The 21,651-nt window shown below is 37.5% G+C and overlaps 2 protein-coding genes across 2 annotated transcripts in view; both read right to left on the reverse strand.

The window, feature by feature from the left end:
- Positions 1-19,258, reverse strand: part of LOC126456869 (cell division cycle protein 123 homolog) — a 109,290-nt gene extending 90,032 nt beyond the window's left edge. The window contains exon 1 of the mRNA XM_050092691.1: positions 18,937-19,258. The gene's annotated coding sequence lies outside the window, so the exon portion shown is untranslated. The remainder of the gene's footprint in view (positions 1-18,936) is intronic.
- Positions 8,390-19,427, reverse strand: LOC126456870 (mothers against decapentaplegic homolog 3-like). The gene is made up of 2 exons (XM_050092692.1): positions 19,336-19,427; positions 8,390-10,374 (listed from the first exon to the last, which is right to left on the reverse strand). Exon 2 carries the CDS (start codon positions 10,043-10,045, stop codon positions 9,275-9,277), a length of 771 nt encoding a protein of 256 aa, XP_049948649.1. The 5' UTR covers positions 10,046-10,374; positions 19,336-19,427; the 3' UTR covers positions 8,390-9,274.
- Between the last annotated feature and the right edge of the window lie 2,224 nt (positions 19,428-21,651).

Raw genomic sequence — 21,651 nt, forward strand, 5'->3', positions numbered from 1 at the left:
TCCACGCAACTTCTTCCTGTTTTCTCAATTGATCTGTGTTCAGTTTTTCAAGGCCTATCCACTGTGCCAACTTATAACTAAATCTGAGGGGGGTGCGATGGGGAGGTTCCCTTGTCAGTACCACATCTACGCTTATGGGGTATCATGTGAAATTTGAAGCTGCATTGAGCACTTTTTGGTAGGGAGGACGCAGCATGTTATCTTGGATGGGAAGTGTTTTAGGACCCTTGCTGTTCTTGTTTTATATTAATGACTTGCAGACAATACCAATAGTAACCTCACACTTCTTGTAGATGATGCCATTATCTATAATGAAATACTGTCTGAAAGAAGCTGCATAAATATTCAGTCAGATCTTAATAAGATTTCAAAGTGGTGCAATGATTGACAACTTGCTTTAAATGTTCAAAAACATAAAATTTGCACTTTGCAAAACGAAAAAACAGTATCCTATGACTATAATAACAGCGAGTGGCTGTTGGCATCAGCCAACTCATACAAATACCTACATGTAACACTTTTGTGGGGATATGAAATGGAATGATCACATACGTTCTGTCGTGGGTAAAGCAGATGTTAGACTTCGATTTATAGGTAGAACACTGGGGAAGTACAATCAGTCTATGAAAGAGATTGCTTATAAATCACTCGTGCAACTGGTTATAGAATATTGCTCTAGTGTGTGGGACCCACACCAAATAGGACTAACAGGCGATATTGAGAACATACACAGAAGGGCGGCACGAATGGTCACAAGTTTTTTTGATCTGTGGGAGAGTGTCACAGAGATACTGAAGCAACTGAATTGGACGACTCTTGAAGATAGATGTACGCTACCCTGAGAAAGCCTATTAAGAAAGTTTCTAGAACTGGCTTTAAATGACGACTGACAACTCTAGGAATATTCTACAACCCCCTATGTATCGCTCACATAGGGATCGTGAGGATAAGATTAAAATAATTACTGCATGCATAGAGGCATTCACACACGCACACACTCTTCCCACGCCCAATACATGAATGGAACAGGAAGAAACCCTAATAAATGATACTATTGGATGTACCCTGTGTCATGCACTTCACAGTGGTTTACACAGTATAGATGTCAATGCAGATGTAACACAATATTGTAAAAGTCTCTATGGCACATCTCGGTGTTTAGACGGTGCTGCAGACAGCTATCATTTTCGCCTGCAGCCACTCACATTTTGCAGCTGAAAGCAGGCAACAGAGTTATGAACTGATGTGGAGTTTCTTACGCCATTTTGACTATAGACAAATGCTCCCACACAAGGAGGAAATTACTGACAGAGCAGAAGTGTCCAACACAAATGAAGCAATGAGCACAAGTAGTGACTTATAGAATAAGAACAAAAAACGCCATTCACAGTGGCAAGTGCATCTCAGGTGATGCAGCAAATGAAGAAAGAGTGAAATAACAAATGCATCTTACTCTCAGAATTGAAAAGTATTATAGCCAAAAAGCAGAGGACAACCTGTTCTGTGTCAGTGTATCTGACTGTCATCACAGAGCAGGCTAAGGGAGGCACAATAATCACAGCTCTAATACTGTACAGTTTTCACAGAAAGTGAAACCCTGTGCAATAAAATGGAACAAGAGAAAACAAAGCAGCATACGAGGGAAACGAAAGTATGACATATTTTAAAAGTTAATAAATTTTCAATCAAAATGCCCGTAGTCCATTAAAATGCCACTTCATTACAAAAGACTAATCTGTCACCTCCACACAGTTCTTTGAAATCATTTATATCTAATAATATAAGCTATACCAAACATAAGACACTTGGATAAAGGTTTCACGTTGTTGCATGACAATATGTTACTACAGATAGCAATAGATACTACAAAAGTCATGAAATACTAGTATTAGGAGTAGCTCAATCATCTTCCATGTAATACGGACTTACTACCTCATGACTTCCAGGTTTTACGAAACTGAACATTGTAAATGGAGGATGCCAGTTTGGTGCTAGATGGAGGAATACAGAAGCAATGCAGTATCGGTGTGTTCAACATACAACATACAAAAGATTACGGTGATCATGGTACACAAAAAATTGTGAGCAGGCAGGATATTTCACTGAATTACAGTGTTACTTATTTAGCGAAACAGAACTGCTCCACTTTGAAACAAAATAGTTCTCATTTTAATTTGACTTATGCTTATATTATTCAAGCCATGAACTGGTATCTATTGGACTTAAAATCCAAAAATCAAATGATGATATGTCACGCATTGTGAAACATTATTCACCTGACGTAGATAGTGTGTAAACATAGAAAGAAGTGAACACACACAAGACTAAAGCATCAGTAATGCAAATATTGCTGCTTTCATGTAAATATATCTATCCCGTACAAAGTTTAACTTCTGAATGTAACACAACAAAAGAATCAAATAAAACAATCACAAGATATCTTCCTTTATGTGGACCTCCATCCTATTGAGAACTGCATTCAAACTTTGGTCATCGTGAAACTGAACAACAAGCATCATCATCTCCACTTTGACAGTTGCTGTCTCTTTCACATCAAATGCCCTTTTCCCTGCAACCTAAATATCTGTGGGAAACAAATCTGTTCCAACAGTGAACATTTGTACCAAAACCCTTTCACAGCCTTCCCATTCCTTTGAACTATCTCAATAACCTAGTTCAAATATAATTTCCTGGACAGTCTCCTCCTATACCCTCCTAGCACAGAACACAGAAGCAGCCTTCCCCAAATTGCCAGTATTATGCAGGATCTGAAGTAACGCAATCCCTCACTACCCTCCCCACACCACACACTCTTATCTTTCATCACACACTCAACTTTCGCATCATCGTTGTCAAACAAGCCAACATTCACTGAGCGTAATTCTTTCCCTTATGTTACTACCATTGCAACCATTCCCACTGTAGAGCCTACCTCACACAATGATACATTTCTGCCTACTCTGTCCACATCTCCGATGAAATGTACTACATTAGAGGCAAGGGAACATGTGACACAGCACACTGTTTACTGGCTGATAAGCGTTCATTGCACAGATTCTACATGGGAATTACCCCGTCAAACTGTCAGAATGCCTGAATCGACACAGATGATGTGTCAGCCTATGGGATGACCAATACCCAGTTACTGAACATGCTTTATATACTGAATCGAGAGACCTGAAGGTCAGTTACGTTATAAACACCATCTGAATCCTTCAACAAAATGACAGTTTCCTGTGCTCTGGACATTAGAACTTGCACTCCAGTACTTCCTCAAACCCGATCTCCTGGACTACATTACCTAATCCCTCCGGTTTTTCCATCCTACATTGTTTGTTGTCAATAGTGTACATTTAGAGAACAGCATTGTCTGGTAGTGAAACGTGGACCACGGAAAAACTGGAACAACGTCGAAAATTAGGATGACTGATAAGGTAAGGAATGAGGAGAGTCCCCCAAAGAATCAGCGAGGAAGGGAATATATGGAAAACACTGACTAGAAACAGGGACAGCTATAGATGGTAAAAACTGTACAGAAAGACAAAGGTTGCAATACAGAGCGTCTCACTCAAACCTCCCTGATTTCAAAGACCCGAGGGGGGGGGGGGGGGGGCAGAGCTCCATCTCGTTGAAAAATGATGTTGGGTTGCAAGTCTTGTATCTGAGGGTACACAAACAGCTCCAACATGTCCAGATACACTGACCGATTCACTCTTTGTTCCACAAAGAAGAATGGTCCAACAATCCTGTCGTGCATTAGCCCGCACCAGACGTTTAGTTTAGGGCTATCCCGAACATGTTCAATGACAACGTGTGGATTTTGCAAACCCCAAATCCAAACATTATGCCTATTAACCCTTCCTGATAGGTGAAAGGTTGCCTCATCTGAGAATAAACATCTTTCCAGGAAGCTGGCATCCGTATCAGTATGCTGCAGCATATCCGCAGCAAATTTGTTGTCAGCATGGTTTGTCGTTTGGTGTCAGATGTTGAAGAATTTGCACTTCGTAAGCACACATACGAACACGCTGGTGAACTACACGATGCAATGTTGATCGAGGTACATCAAGTTGCCTAGATTCTTGATGAATTGACTTACGTGGGCTTCTGAGAAATGTTTGTCTGATGTCCCTCTTCTGAAACTCCGTAACGTGCACCGCCAGAATCTTTCAGAACACTTCCTGCTGCCAGAAGCTTCCTATACCATTCCTTAATTGTTATCACATCAGGTGGATAACGTTCATACACACGACAATAATTTCTTTGCACAGTAATCGACGATTTTGATTCTGCAAACCACACTACTGCTTGCACGTGCTCCTGTGCAGTGGCCATTTTCACTTCATGTGACCATGCTGCACTCTGGCGATGATACTTGGCACTTCTGATGCGGAATGCTCCACAATGTGGTGCATTTTTCATTGTCATATCTACTGTGGTTTTTCTCTCCTGGGTCCTCGAAATCAGGGAGGTTTTCATCCAGCAAATAACTGTGATCATAGGTTGCAAGTGCTACTCTGAGATGAAAAGCTTGGCACAGGAAAGGAATTTGCAGCAGGTCATGGGCAGCATCAAACCAGTCAGAAGACTAAAAAGAAAATCATCATTCTGTTCTTATTGATTTAGTATATTTGAGATATTATTCATTTATTTATGTGCTGGAGGAGAGAGGCACCGAGTCCAAAGACTAATAAATTACAGAAGCAGTTAAGTAAGTAAATTCTAGTTTTGTTCATGAGTAACTGGTGATGACCAATCTCCTGCTTTATGTCTACTAGCAACCTGTTAAAAGTTTTTTGACTGGTATACAAAACTCCATCCTGACTCCACACACCAGCGGGATGTGTAGTATGTATAAATTTATTTTTACTTTAGTCTTCTGGTTGTAAATCACACAGCTCATGTTAAACCCATTCTTTTTATAAATCACAGATACCATTAGAGAGAAAATGTATTGCATGTGACTGTAAGAATCCCAAGATTGCTGAAGAAGCTTCTGCAAGATGTTCGATTATCAACATTTGCGTAACATCCTTATTGAATGCTTCTGTAGAATAAATACTTTCTGACCAGAACTCTTTTGTCCCAGAAGATTATTCCATAGGACAGTAGTAATTTAAAGCATGCTCGTGATTCTGTCTGCAGGTCAACACAGTGAGAAAGGTATCCAAGCAAAACAGAGCTGTTTTAGTTAAGTTACTCATGTACTAGGACCCTCTCCATTTCTTTTTCCATCTGTATGTATAGGCATTCCACATATACAAGTTTCATTTAGTGTTTATCCATTAGCCTCTACATCTCTCACCTACAAGTCATTTTGATTTTTTCCTAAGTGCTTAGTATGAAAGTTGGCGAGATGAATAGTTGAGATGTGAAACAGTTGTAAGCATGTTACTTTCCTGACTGTATCTGGAATGGGTGTGTTTTGGTCCTTCATCTGTAGTCCTCGTATAATATGCAAACTTAACTACTTTTGAAGAGCCAGCCACTGACTATGGTAAATTATGTATGTGGGATCATTATTGGAACAGGGCTAAGTATCTAACCTCTTGACACCATATTTAATGTTTCCCCATTCCAAATTCTGCAGTATCATTTTTCAATATGACACACTCATTTCTGTTAAAACATTACTCCATACTTACTACGGAAATGCATTTACGCCATCTCTTTCAACATTTTTTCCCGCCTGATATGAGTCCCTCTTGACCTCAGTTCTGAATGCAACCCTCAATTTCCTGCTTGCTGTAAGGAAGGAGAATTTCTGAGGTTCTAGAATGTAAGAGTATTGTCTTTTACCTTTATGTGTCTGTTGGCAACATTGGAGAAGTGGCTAGTAAAATTAAGCATCAACTACCCAAATTTCTTCTTGATTTTAATAATATTAAAGAGAGATTAAGAGATGAGATTTCTGGGGTAAACAGTTGTTGGGTTAAACAGTTGTTCTTGTTAACAACATATACACAATTGAAAAATATAACAAAGTTGTGATGAGTCTTTTCAGATTATAAGTTTCAACACACATTAAAAACTGTGTTACATGGACCATTAGTACAAGAAATACTTCTTTCATTGCCATTATACACTCCAACATATGCATAAACCTGTCATCTCTCTTGTACTTTCAGATTTTCTTAAAACTGTACCATTTTTCGGATGAACCAAATGTGTACATTTATTCATATCAAATGAATTTTTCACAATTTGGACACATGTGCAAACAGGGAACCGACAGTGATATTTCAGAGGGGGGGAAAAAAAGGTCAATGTATTTCTTCCTCTTCTCCTTCCGGTGTTAGTTACTTTCACAAGCAGTCCATACCATACCATTATCTTACACCAACAACTATTACCCACTCACTTAAAAATGCAGGAAAAGTCTGCATAATTCAAGAAACACAAGCTTCAACATAATCATATTGGAGTTGAAGCTTTAACATACTATGTGAAAGATAACATAGCACACAGTACCATTTATTTTTTACCGAATCAAAATAACATTCCATTCTCTGCTATGGTTTTTAAATCATCTTAAAAATGACACATTATTAAACCTGCCATTAGCACAAAAGTTTCAGCTATTACAACTAGAAGTCAGACAGCAATCATTTCAAAAACTAAAACTTAATGCTATCATTGACAATTGCATAAAAAAAGAGGGTAGTGGACATATTAGGATATTTTCCATTACTGAACTGTGTAAGGTGCCCATAGGAAAGCAAAGTAGTAGTTTTCTCTGATATTTTTCTTGTTCAGCAAAGTTTTATTTGTTGCCATGAACAAAATGAATTCCCAGAATGAAATAAATTCATATTATATAAGAAATTTGCACACATTTTCAAAATTTGCAAGTGCATTCTTCAACACAAATAACTGTATTTTCGATATTTGTATTTTTTCCATCGCTAAAATATCATAGGCTACATATGCTTATATGCAGGGGATCCACAGACTTTTAACCATCTTTAAACGCCTGGACAAGGCTTTGACAAAATTTTCTTTAATTGTAACTTTTTTAAATTTCAAATGAAATTGAAAATTACATAAAATATCATTTTTCTCCCATACTGAGCCGACCTACATTTTCAAGTTTGTCTAAATTCCAGTCGTCATGTCAGTTTGTCACAAGTGAAACCAATAACAGTTCACTAACATTGATGATTTGATTGGAAATACTTTTACCACAGTTTCAACGATACTATGGGAAGAACTATATCCTGTGAGAACACTATGAGCAGAACAAATTCTGTGGATGGCACATAGTATATAAGAAAAAACTACATTAAAAATTAATATCCAAAACGTAAAAGCAACTTTATCCTAAACACTGAATGAACACACTTTCCTTTTTGTAAAATATTGGATGTTAAACATGCAAAAGACTGGTTGGAAGAGGAATTTGCATACAACTCTCTCTCTCCTTCCCCCCCCCCCCCCCCCCCACACACACACACACTCTCTCTCTCTCTCTCTCTAAACAAAAAGTGTGTTTTGGTCATTACAGTCAGTTAATGTATGAGCAACCAGTAATATATGCAGTTACAGAGAAATGTAACAGTAATTTTAATAGAATGAAATAGTAGTGCAGATGACTCATTTCTTTATTTCCTTAAGTTTTTATAAGTTAGAATATTCATAATTTGTTGGCTGCTCAGATTTCTGCACTGGGATTTTTAATATTGCTAATCACTCACAAATTTACATCTTTTACGGTGTTCTTATTTTTATATTGCATTCATTAAACTCAAACACAGGAAAGGTTGGAAATGTCGTAACAGGGATTCATATTGCAAAACCGTCACAAAGGATTTGACAAAATGGTATTTTTTAATACAAAATACACACTATTTTTGATGCAACATATCTCAACACAAAGTGGAAACATGCTATGTCACATGTAACATCAGGAAATTATAATATACATTATTCACATAGTTTTCAATTTTCAGTTAAATCAGTAGCACTTAAAAGACTTATTCTCAAAAACTGAGAAGAAATTATTTGCTTCAACTCAAATATCAAATCTTCTACACAAATTACTGCTACAGTACCAGTATTCTCTGTGTTACAACTTAATTAATTAGGCTTTTCTTGCTCACATTCTGGCTTTATGGTACTAAGATCCATTATACAGCACTTGTTTTATAACCAAGAACTTTCAAGGCACTTTCCTCAGGACATGAGTTGCTCTACATAACTGGACAGTTCTGTGTCAGTCATAACTAATAATCTCTGTACAAAATACCCAAATTCCTTTTTTTATACTCTGAGCTTGATCATTTCACACCATACTGTTCATTGCTTTCCAAACAACAACAAATCACAACAACATACAATAAAGTTCTTTAAAAAAAAAAAAAAAAAATGATGACATACTGGCAACTGGAAGTATGTTACATTTGTAATATTTGTATAAAAATTTATTATGTCAACAACTGCACAGTCACAAACAAAATATTCAAATTACCTGTATGGCAAACAGTTACCATCTTCAGATGTGCTTAATCAACTAAAAGGCTTCATACAGACAAACACTTCCTTCATAAAATTATTTAACATTTCAATGACTGCACGTCATATTGTCACATGGTAAAAGAGTGAATTTTTTATAATGTGGTGAAATGATGTACATTCATTGAATCGTTAAGTAACTTCATGACGTTCAAAGTGCCTAACTACATTTGTTTGGCTGTACGAAGCTTTTCAGAGGATTAAGGACATCTGAAGATGACAACTATTTGCTGAAACCACTAATGTGAATATTTTTTGTAGATTGAAGTGACTATTGATGTAATAAATTTTCATACACAATGAATTGCTACATAACTTCTGTTTCATACTGGGCAGTACAATGATGCCTTTTTTTAGTTTCAGGTTAGTTGAAAATAACCATGGCATCATGAACAAAAAAATTATAATTTGTAACAATTTACACACAACATGAGTTTTTAAAATAGTTCACACATACAACAAAATATATATTTATAAAGCAACAAAAATAAATTCTGAAGTATGCATCTACACGAGCATTTTAAGTTTAACATCCTTTACACTACAAAACACAGGAACCAGAAATTGAAAGCATGCAGAAGAACTGGTTGTATTAATTACTATGAGCGTTTTCTATGCATGGTACCATTTCATACTATAAAAACTGTCACTGATAAAACCAACATTTCAGTCGCAGTTACAGTGGTCTTCTCAGGTAGAACCAAAACACAACTGGCTCTGGTCACAGGATCCTACACAACTATAATGGGTGCATCATTTTTTTTTAGGACATTGAGCTGCAAGGTAATCTTGGTGAGCCCATCTGTGTAAGAACTCTGTCTAACCACTGAAGTGGACCATTCAGATGAAGTTCTATCCAACAAGGAGTAGATGTGACAGTCTGACGGCGATACTCAGCTCCCCAACCTTTGACAAAACTCATTCGAATTGTGCACATACGAGTTAGCTGATACACAGCCTCAAACCCTTGGCTCACCGACTGGGACAGCAGCACTGCAAACTCCTGATTGTTGAAGATTTTTAAGTTACAGCCAGGTGGTATCTTGCAGACTGTAGCAGGATGCCACCCATACCGCTGATTGCAGTTAGGTGATTGTACAAAAATGGATGAATCACTTAGACACTCAGCAAACACTTCACCACCAATGTAGTACAAACGAACACCCTTCCCTATATGACGTCTCGTTTGTTCCACAACTGCATTACGATTAACATTTGACAACAGTCCAAGACAGAATCGTTCTGAATTGCTTGGGTCTGTGAAACCATCTACTGTTATAGAAGGCTGTGAAGCATGAAAAGTTTCACCAACACGAGTATTGAGTTCATAGTAACTAATAGAGCACCAAAAGGCTGGTTCACAGTACATCACTGGTTGGGCATCAACAGGAGGTAAGGGTTCAAGCTGGGACATATTCATAGTTTCACTTCTGTCAATGCTGTCTCCATCTTCTGACATGTACTGAAGTGGAGGACTCTCTGTTGCAGACATTGTAGGTGTGGTTGCCATGCCTGGAGATGGTGTGAATGACATCTTGACTTGTTTCACTTTTTGTTCATATATTTAAGTTACATCAAGAACAAAGCAATACACACAGCCTGAGTCCAAAGAAACTTAAAGGAAGTGATTCGTATCTTTCAAACTTCCAGTCAGTAGTTTCATAACCTTGTGACAAGGATACTGTTTTTATGTATTAGCACTGCACAATCTTTTAAAATGTTTGTTACAGAAACACATAAGCACCTCAGTGATGTGTTTTTTGCAACTTTCTGGCTGAGCCTCAGTCTTCATGTTTGCAATTTGACTTTTTTTTGCCCACTGGCACTGTCCTTCCAATCCTGTTGCATTTAGGATGGTCCAGTCTGGAAAAAGGGAGCACATACATCACCACCATAGTCATACTAACCTATAGTTAAACCCAGTTTTGATTTTATTCGTACAGCAAACTACTGTAGATTAGTAAAGATCTTAAAAGGCTTAGAGCCTAGCATTCATTCTATTCCAAATAAGCATATAAAACAATACAGTAGATTTCAAACAACAAACTGTGTGTCATAGAGCTTGCATTTAAAAACCAAGTTGCCCTTACCAAAGTGCAATCAAGTAAATATAAGAGCTCATCTGAGTCTAGGAAATGAAATGCTAAGCAACAGAAATGTTCCAAAACCGCAATAGATGGCTATTATTGATTTTTAACTAAATATTTTTATGAGAGAGAAAAAAAAAAACATAATCTCAACTCTAAATTATAGTTAACATACGCTTTCATAAGCAAGAGACATCTAAATTTCATTGAATTTTCTTCTCTACTTTTACATTACCACAAATATATTTGTAATTCATATTATATTTGGAATGGACAGCAGGAGATGGACATAACATATTCACAGTACCCAACATAGCAATGATCAGGTTGTAAGTGATTGGCATTTCCTCAAACCAAATCAGAACAGATGTAAAGCTTTCTTTATAATGGCTAAAAATGTTTGGTTTTGTGTTATTTTTAATACTGGGGTTAGCACAAAAAAAAAAAAACAAAAAAAAAATCAAAACCATCAGGTGATGAAAGATAAGAAAGCTTAGAGCAAGTAACGTGACAAGATGTGGCACTATGTATTCAGTCAAAAAGGCAGTAAGTTCTGTCTAGGATTACATTCTACAAGACACTTATCACTATCAAAGCTCTACCACAGAATTATATTTAAGAGTACAGCACTTGTATTACAGATACTCAGCAACAGAAATATCAGAAACTAGGGTGTTTGGATGATACCTTATGACAGAAGTACTTGCTAGTAGAAACACATCACCTGCCCAATTATAACAGTGTTTCCCCCTTGATCACTATTTATGGCTGGATCAACCAAAAGTTGTGATTCCACCTGTCTGCTTTGACCTGTGATGTAACTACATTGTGTTGTGTGACTTCATGGCAGTGCAGTGTTTTGGATTGAGTGGTGTTTGTATATGGCATGTTCAGTATTTGATGGCACACTCTTATGTTGGATGTTTATTATTCGAAGTAGTTTGTTATGTATACAAATGAGTCATTTGACATTGTGACTTGAGTGCAGCAGGTTGTTATTGGAAGAGTGTGCCGATTTGTTAGTGAGTTACTTTGTTTCTGCAGAGCGTAGTTGATGGATTCATGTTTGTGTTTGGAATGACTAGTGCCTTGTGTTTCTTATGTTCTGAGATTTCATATTATTTTCCTTTTTATTTTTGGGCATGTACACGAGACACAAATTTATAGGTAGGTCACTGCTTGTTGCAATAGGTGAAGAAATGTTGTCTGCAATTGAATTCCTGCAGTTATTTGAACTGACTGTGGACAACTTCGTTTTGTTTCATTTTCTAGAGTGCAGTTGGCCAGCCTAAATTTATCTCAGGGTAGGTTTGGTTGGTAAGTATTTTTCATCTTATTTTATTTTATATATTTATTTATTTATTATTGTAATACATATGATCAGTTTGTTGCTGTTTATAGTTGTTTAAGTATATTGAAGCCAATTATGATGGAAGCACTCATGAATTTTGGGGTTCTTCTTGACAGTTCATTAATTTAGTTGAAAAGTGGTTGGCAGGTATCATTAATGCTGGTTCATCATCATTAGTTAGGTTACATTTTTGACATTACTTATGCTTTCATTTGTTGTATTGCAGACTTACTTTTAGATACATAGAGTACGTTAAGAGTTTGGATAAGGGATTTCACCATTTGATGTGTTGATTTTTGGTACTGCAGGCTTGGTTTTGGCTGGTATATATAGGTCAACTGAAGTTTATGGTATCAGGTTTTGATTGTTGGTTAGTTGATTTGGGGGAAGGGACCAAACAGCGAGGTCATCCGTCCCATCGGGTTTGGGAAGGATGGGAAAGGAAGTTGGCCGTGCACTTTCAAAGGAAGCATCCCTGCATTTGCCTGTAGTGATTTAGGGAAATCACAGAAAACCTAAATCAGGATGGGCGGATGCGGGATTGACTCATCATCCTCTTGAATGCAAGTCCACAGTGCTTACCACTGTGCCACCTCGCACAACAGTATCAGGTTTTGGAATTGTGTGTGGGTTCATGGTATTGAATTTCCAGCACCAGGTTTCCAATTTGTGTGTGGTTTATTGATATCATGGTCTTCATTTGAGCTGTATAAGTCAAGTGAAGTCCATGCTACCAAGGATTTTTGTTTTTGCATCTTCTGGTTATTGAATATTGAGAAATTTGTGTGCTTGGGTTTTGGATTAATATTTATTTTGGAATGGTGGCGTCATTTTTACTGTCATATATTTAGTTTGTTCCTACTCAAAATGCATATTTCTTGTTACTTTCATTCTACTGCTGGAGTTAAATATTTCGCGGTTTTTTGTGTATGTTGATGGGTTTAATGAGTGACACCATGGTCGTCTTATTGTTTATGCTTGGAATTGGGGCTGAGCAGCTGTAAGCTCCTTACAAACACTGAAATAGGGGTGTCCACTATGTTGATGATGTCATGGGTCAAAGCAAATGGATTAAATTACAACTTTAGGTCTAATCATTCTGTTCTTTTGCAATTTTAAAGTGCTTCTTTATCTTTCACTTCGGTCTGCACTTGACAACTTTTTTTCCATTTTAATCTCTTGTTTTTGCTGCTGATTACCTATAACTAGTTACAAGTACAATTTTAGGTGATTACGCCAGTCTTGTATTTGTCTCCCTTCCCACAATCTGCCCCTCACACAGTAATTTTCAACCTTACATTGTGTTCTTAGATCAGACTGTAAAGGTTTCCACTTCTTTTGTTGCCTGTAAGCCTACCTCCAAACCCTCCTATTTTGGCAACTTAACATGAAAAATCTGTCTCTTCTACACCACACACATGGTAATAAAACTAAATACAAGAAGTATAGCATCATCATCATCATCATCAGTTTTCTGCTATATTAGCAGGTCCTTTGCCTCTCCATTTTCTGCTATCCATTGCTTCCTTGTTAAGGCTGCTGTATGTTGTGCGATCCATCGAGTCATCCAGTGTCTAAAATCTCTTCCTTCCTCACTTCCTCTTCTCTTCTACATAACCTTCTAAAACTGTTTTTATCAGACCGTCATTCTTTCTTAATATATGCTCAATCCAATTTCTTTTTCTTCTTTTTATTACATCTAGTAACTGTCTTCTCTCTCCCGCTCTTCTCAGTACCTCTTCATCTTTTACTCTGTCCATCCTCTGCCATGTCCACATCTCAAAAGCCTCCAGCCTTTCTCTGTCTTTCTTCTTCAATGTCCATGTTTCAGCGCCATACAGAAGAACACTCTATACAAAACTTTTTATGAGTCTTTTCCTCGGTTCTCTCTCCAGACTGCTGCAGAAAATTTTCCTTTTCTTATAAAATGCCTCTTTTGAGATTGCTATCTTCGTTTTAATGTGTATGCTGCACTTCCAGTCGGTGTCTACCCTGCTTCCAAGATACTTAAAATTTTGCACCTGTGCCATAAAACTAAAGTAGTGAAACATGTTCTTTCATATTTAACACTGGACACTTTCACAAGACTTTTTGCTTTTACAATAAGTAAAGGAAACAATAATACCACATTACAAGCAAAATGTGTCCTTAGAAACAATAAGATAAACACTTGAAAATGTTCACAGTAACGAATGAAGAGATGAACTGCTGAAAGTTAACAATTTAATGGTAAAAAAGAGTCTTTGCAGTAGTTAATAAAAAAGAAATTGTTTCATAGTGACACCTGCATTCCATAAATTTCCACAAAAGTTGTGGATGAAATCACGAGTTTCAGGCAAACATACTGGAAACTCTGACCAATGAATGCTGATAATGAAGCCTGAACAGCAGACAATAATGTACCAAGGTTAATTTTTTGGCCCAGTATAACAGAAGGTGGAGAATTTCTATCCAAGTGGAGATGAACATCCATCCTCCCAAAGAAAAAAAAAAAGGGGAAAAAAAAACGATGTCATGACATGAATGGTTGGATGGTTGACTGGGGGCAGTGAAGGGACCAAACAGAGGGGTCATCAGTCCCATGTACCAAGAGAGCAGAAATTAAGGGTGGAACAACACTAAAAGCACAGTCCAGTCAACAAGAAAGGAAAATGGTCAGAGGGGCAGAAGGAACCTCAGAGCAACAGGAAGGGTAAACAATGTGGGGGAAGAGGGGAAGGGAGAGGTAGGGAGCAGTGGACAACCCAGAGGCACTACATGCAATGGGGTGCCAATACTGTTGCTGATCCATCCCCATCCCCACACAATACCATAATCTTACACAATGGGCACAACACCAGGGGAAGAAAACACCAGAAAATGGGGAACAAAATGTCACAAAAGAAGAGACAAAATGTAGGGAAAAGGGAGGCGTGTGTGAGGAGGGGGAAATCTGTCTGGAATGGAGGCAAGGCCAAAAGCCTTCCGCATCTATGCCGCTAACTAAGGGACTCCAATACCATGAACAAATTCAGGTACTTAAATCTGGGAGGATAAACCACTTTCATGAAGAGCATAGACATAACCAAGCAAGTGACCTCTGTCTCTTCACCATAAAAAAAAAAAACACAGAACAACTCTGTGTAACATAGAAAACTAAGTGTACAGTGTTTTGGAACAGGCAAACATTCCAATGGAAGTTAATGACCCTAGGTGTACCAGGGGTCATAGATGTGTGATATGCTGCAATAATTGCAACAGGAAGTTTGAATTAAAGATCTAGTTTGCTTACCAAATGCATTCTTCAGAATGACAGCAGTGTTGCGTCAGTCATTACATCACAATAATGATATACGATCATGACATGCAACCTTAGTCAGCTGTTGATCACAAATCTGGCCAGTATTGTAAATATAGTGATAGATTTTCAAATTTGTGCTTTGTTTCTCTCTGCAACTTGTTTATTTCAGACAGCATAGTGTCTGCAACTATTATCAAAAGTAGGTCCTATATAAGAAATATTGTTTAAATTGAACACCATACTGCTCATTATTGGATAATGCAAGAATGTAGTGTACCCAGAATTGCACCTCTGTTACAGTCAACACTGCACAAACAGGTAAAAGTAAATTGTGTTCAACCAACAATCACTAATACTCTGATCCTACCACAGTCTACAAATATCACAAAATCAATAGACTAAAGCCTGCACCTTGCACTATCAATGGTATAGAGTATACAGACAATCGCTCACACAAACTGACTGGATACCATGTTTCTAACACAATGAGTTAGCTCACAGCTGCTGGACTTGAATTCAAATCAATAGTGTGTACTTTATCTGAAGCAAACTGCATGTAAATCTATCTGGTAAGACAATGACCTCATATTCGGAAGGACGGAGTTAGTGCTATCCAAGCCTCTTAATTTGTGTTTTCTGTGGTTTTCCTAAACCAATTCATGCAAATGCCAAAATGGTTCCTCCATCAAGGCCACAGTAGACTACCTTTCATATCCTTATAAAGCATGTGTATGTATTCTGTGTATATATTTTGAGCAACAGATTTTCATTGCATTACTGTGACAATTCGTATGTCATTGTGAGATGATCCCTGGATGAGTAAAAATAAACACACAAATCAGCAGCTTGGTCCTCTCATCCCAACCCACACTATAAGCATTTTGCACGGAGTACTAGAATTACTTACAATGTACTAAAGTGACAATACTGTTGTTTTACCAAAGAAGAATGCATAAACATGCAACACACATAGCAGCATGTTCATGGACCAAGAGTAACAAGTAGATATCTGTAGTGTGGGCAGCGCAAAACTATGTTTTTATTATAAAATATCTAATGCAAATCGGATATGATCATGAGAACATTATACAGTAGAGACCAACCACATGAGGGAGTGCAGTTGTTAAGAAACTGACCTAATATAAAGAGGGTATAGCTTGCTCCTGATATAGGTTTTCTTGTACTACTTATTTTTGTTGTATTTTGATGACAAATGTTTTCTTAGGAATGCACACAGACTAACATCTTTTACCACATCCTAATTTACTGAACTAATGACAGACCATGACACAGTTATGGTAAGAAACCCTTCAAGTCGCAAGGCCATTAACTTAATTCTAATCACTTTGAAAAAATAGAGACATCAGTACAGGGAAATATGTCAGTTTTATCTACATAGATAACTGTGACTGAATACTGTTAGCTATTTTTAATTTCTTTCCAATAGGCCTATATTGATAATGCAACAACAGATGACATGATGATACATTTGCAGGCTCTTCCGCTTGTGCCACAATGCAAGAGGATCTAGTGGTTCTCAAAACTTCCTACATAAACAAACAGGGGACTGCTATCTATCCGATTAAGAGATTGTTTATTTTATATTTTATTCCTTACTACCACTGACACACTGTCGTAGAACATTTCATTATATTACTTTACATGAATAATATTTACTGCAGTATTAGAATGGAAGCAACTGTGATCAAAAGCACCTAAACAAGTGTAGCTCAGTCAGGTAACAACCTACAGTCCTTACAATAAAAATAATTTACTGAGAATTTCTTTCACTTCACCATTACTCTTGTTTAAATGCATGTAGGTACTCATAAAGAGAACAGAATGTTAGGAGGAAAGGGTTCACTTGGCTTGAAAACACGTGGTTTATCATCTACTGCTTTCTGTTTTTGTGGAAGCATATTTAATAATTGTCTTGCATCTTATTACAGATCACCCTGAACTTGAAAACAAAATGCCTGCCACATTCTCACAATTCAGAAAATATGCAATACCGCAGAATAAAAGTTGATATTATCCTGTAGAAACAGTCTTTTGTCGTATGATAAACATACTGTTTCATTTTTAACTTTTTATGCTGTAAGTTAACCACTCAACACAAAGTATATCCATATATGAACATAATGGAGCTGAATAGCAGGCCAACATTCCATGTGGACATTCTGCATGGAACTGATCATAGGTCATTTCAAAAACTGTTCTTACAATTCTGAGAAGCTATCTGCTGGACGCTCCTGCTCTCTCATCCCATACTACAGACATTTTACACAGAGTGCTAGAATTATTCACAATAGGACATGCACACTGAATTGTGAAAGACTGCTGTTCTACCAAAGGAGAACTCATAAACAAAATGGGAGGAATTTTGGGGGGGGGGGGGGGGGGAGGTCCAATAATAATGATCTTTCACCATACATCATCATGTCCACTCTCATCAAATATGAATGTAATTAGACATAGCAACATTTTCTGCAAGATACTAAAAGACCTAATCTTAGTATATTATAACTGTATAATTGTAACATGTTTTCACAGTAATAAGATCACTCACATGAATCATGTCAGTTCCAGTTGAAACATTTGAAAAATTCTTGCTATTAAGAGAAGGAGAGAGAGAGAAGGAAAAAGCTACTGTCAACCTCTGAACTGTCGTAAAGAATATCAATTGTTCTTTTATTATTTTTAATGATAAAGTTTCCCTACTTGTACACATATCTAATTTTATTGAAATGTGGTGAATATTTCATTCTGTAGACAAGTCTCAGGACAATTTCTTCTTGAACTGATATCAAAAATTCTGTAGTCATTTTACAGTAAAAAAATTGTTTCTTAGATCAGCAAGTAGAGATGAAGCCTACCTAACTAAATATGGAGTATTAATAAAACATGACCATTAACTGAAGTACATGCTACTACATGTTCCCAATGCTTTGTTATGCATAATATTTAAAGCTTAGACAAGATAGCAAAAGCAAAATTAACAACAGCTATATCTTCTGCCAGTTCAAGATTTAATAGGAGTGGTTTGTGAAGACCATGGGGCAGACAAAGGCGAAATCCTACTTGTTGAATTAAATGAAACAACTATATTCCATTCTCGCATCAGTCTATAAAATCACACACGCCATACGTATGTTCAACTGTTGGCCTGATAGGCCTGTTTTGTATCTTCATGACAAGTATACAGATTTCAGATGAATATATAATTTCACATGATTTTTGGCAATGTGGCAACAAACTTTCATCTACGAATAATTTTCAGCACATAAGTGAACATACATGAAAATATTTATCGACATGTGCCAAAACAACAGTTAGTTACTTTTCCCTTCGTACCCGCTCATAGACGAAGGGAAAACACTGACAGGACGGTGATACACACAATGGCACTAGAGAATTTGGTATTAAATAATAATAAATGAAATCTATTGCGAAAAGTGTAAGTTACGTTCATTCCTCACGAACTAGCTTTCATATTCGTGGTGCCACAAAACGGGTATATACGCAATAACATTCAATAAATATCGGATGTTTCGTATCTTTTATTTCCCATTCACAACTCGATGGACAACTTTTCGCAGACTTTACTTGCTGTATGCCAGAATATGCTCATTCTCATAAGCACAGTAAAATCATTCTTATTTACGTTACATACTCCACTAAAATTGTCAATTTATAAAATCGCTCACCTCACTGAGAATCCGCCTAATAAGAGGTGAAATCACTTAGAAACACAGCTCCTTCGGTTGTTTTCCTCACTTATTTTTCATGCACGTTTATAAACAAAGCGTTTGAGGTTATGAACAGCGCAAAAACAAAGATTTTCCCTAGCACAGCAGACAACAGGTCCGTAATCACGTGTAAACAGGAATTAAAGCGGCAACTATATTTTGTTAATATTGTGTTTTAAACTGAGCTTCACTGACGACGAAAACTAAAATTAAGCAGTAATTAATCAGTACAGACTATGACAAAACCAATGCTTTGAACTGCCATACGATTACTATTTAATTATCGGCAACGTCAGAGAAGAAGCTCCTGTCAGATAGTTCGTAAACAAGATAATGAAATCTCTTTCACTTCATTACCTTTATGTTCTGCGAGAAAGCGAAATCAAATTCTTATATCTTGATTTAGGAAAACAAGATAACTTATGTTACTAAGATGTTATGTAGCAGCTATAGTTACGCATTCGGCTGTATCTCCTACGGTCCAAAAAACCAAGAGGACAAATACGTTTAAATCGAACTCAAAACGGTGTTGCTTTGTGTGTTACTAGTAGCCAAGTTGTACATCAAATAAGAAATTGCCAAAACCTCACTTTCAGAGATTCGTTAACGCTGAGTAAAACATTTATACAGAAAGGCTAGAGACCGCTAAGAACTGGAAAAATATTTGCTTGAAGAGATGTAAGAAACGGTTGTCACGACGTACCGGTACCATTAGTAACGACGAGTAAAACCAATACATGTACATTCACAGTCTGCAAACCGCTCTGAAATGCATGGCAGATGGTATTTCCCACTGTACAAGGATTTCTCTCGTTCCAGGATGTCAAACTCCCTTCAGCCGTCAAATTTCCAACCGTATTTTATTTGGCAACCAGTTTCAGCGTTTTACTGCGTCATCTTCAGGCCCCTGACCGACGTGTAGGAAGAATCTAACTCTATCTGACGGCTGAAAGGTGTTTAATTTGACATTCTCTATCGAACAGCCGAGTCCCGCAACCACCTCTAAAAAGACGGGCACATAGAGACTTTTCTGGTTACGTTCACAAATGGAGCTCTGGAAGACCGACTGTTTAAATGACTCTGTGCGTATTGAAATTTATCTAAGCTTGTCCTCACAATCCCTTTGGGAGAAACACGTAGGGGGTTTTAGTATTTTCCAAGAGCCGATTCTTTCTAGGGATAATTTATGTCTACCAGTTTAGTTGTTTCAGAATCTCTGTGACATTCCTACTAGTTGAACATATCTGTCACTACACTGATGGTTGTCCTTATTCGCAACTGCGAATTCATTTCATGTAAATCTGTGACTGTTTGTGCTGCCCTTCTCTATATACGTTCAACATCCCCTGTTGGTACTATTTGGTGCAGGACCAACTCACTTTAACAATATTGTAAGATGGGCCACACAAATGCTTTGTCAGCAGTCTGCTTTGTAGACTGATTGCACTTCCCAAGTACCGTATTCTACCAATGAACCGAAGTCTGATACTTGCCTTATCCACGACTGTGCCCATGTGATCGTTCCATTGTCCCTAAAATGTCACAGACAGGAATTTATAGGAGCTGACCTATTCCATCTGAGACTCGCTGATGTTATTGTTATAAGATACTATTTTTTTCGTTTTATGAGGTGCACAGTTTGACATTTCTAAAAAATGAAAGCAAGTTGGAATTCTTTGCACCGCTTTGAAACCTCATCAAGAGCTGACTGAATGTTTACACGGCCTCTTTCAGACTGTATTTCATTATAGATAACTGCACCATCTGCGAGAAGTCTATCAATATTGTCCACAAGTTCATTAATATGCAATATGAACAGCAAAAGACGCAACACACTTTCCTGGAACATAACCAAAGTTACTTCCACGTCTGCTGATGATTCTTCATCCAAATAACGTAATGTGTCCTCCGTAACATAAAATCCTCAGTCCAGTTACAAATTTCGCTTGAAACCCCATACAATCGCACTTTTGATAAGAAGCGTAGGTGTGATGATGTTTGTTTGGCTTGTGGGGCACTCAACTGTGTCATCAGCACCTGTACAAAGTCCCAATTTTTACACAGTACAATTTTCTTCGCAGTCCAATATAGCCACTGTCATGAATGATGATGATGATGAAATGATGAGGACAACAGAAACACCCAGTCCCCGAGCAGAGAAAATCCCCAACCCGGCTGGGAATCGAACCTGGGACTCCGTGATCCAGTGGCAGCAACACTAGCCACTTTTTTTTTCATAGGTGCTAAACACAACATACAGAAACTAAAGGTGCCATTCAACACATCCAAACGTAAAAACGGCTCCTAACGCCGTCTAGAAAGTTTACTAGAAAAAGAAAGAAGAGAAAACGGGACCCTGCATCGGCCCTGTTGGAGTGTATCCAGGTCGGCTTCTCGCTAACTTAAAAATTATGTATAGTCTCCTGAATACATCAGGCTTGAACGTTAGTTCCTCAACGTTGAGCTATCTCCTCTTTTCACTTCTCATGCCCGGAACACCCCAAGTAGCCAGAGTCACTGAATAACGAACCCAAGTAAATGGAAAAACATGTTCTAGCATTTTCCTCGTTAGAAGCCAACAGTCAATTGCGGTGCAACAAACCAAATGGTGCTCGTCAGAGTCGACAACCGCGCAGTGGGGGCATATCGGCGAGTCGACCAGATGAATAGAGA

The sequence above is a fragment of the Schistocerca serialis genome, chromosome 2, assembly GCF_023864345.2.
Source record: "Schistocerca serialis cubense isolate TAMUIC-IGC-003099 chromosome 2, iqSchSeri2.2, whole genome shotgun sequence".
NCBI classification, from domain to species: Eukaryota; Metazoa; Arthropoda; class Insecta; order Orthoptera; family Acrididae; genus Schistocerca; species Schistocerca serialis.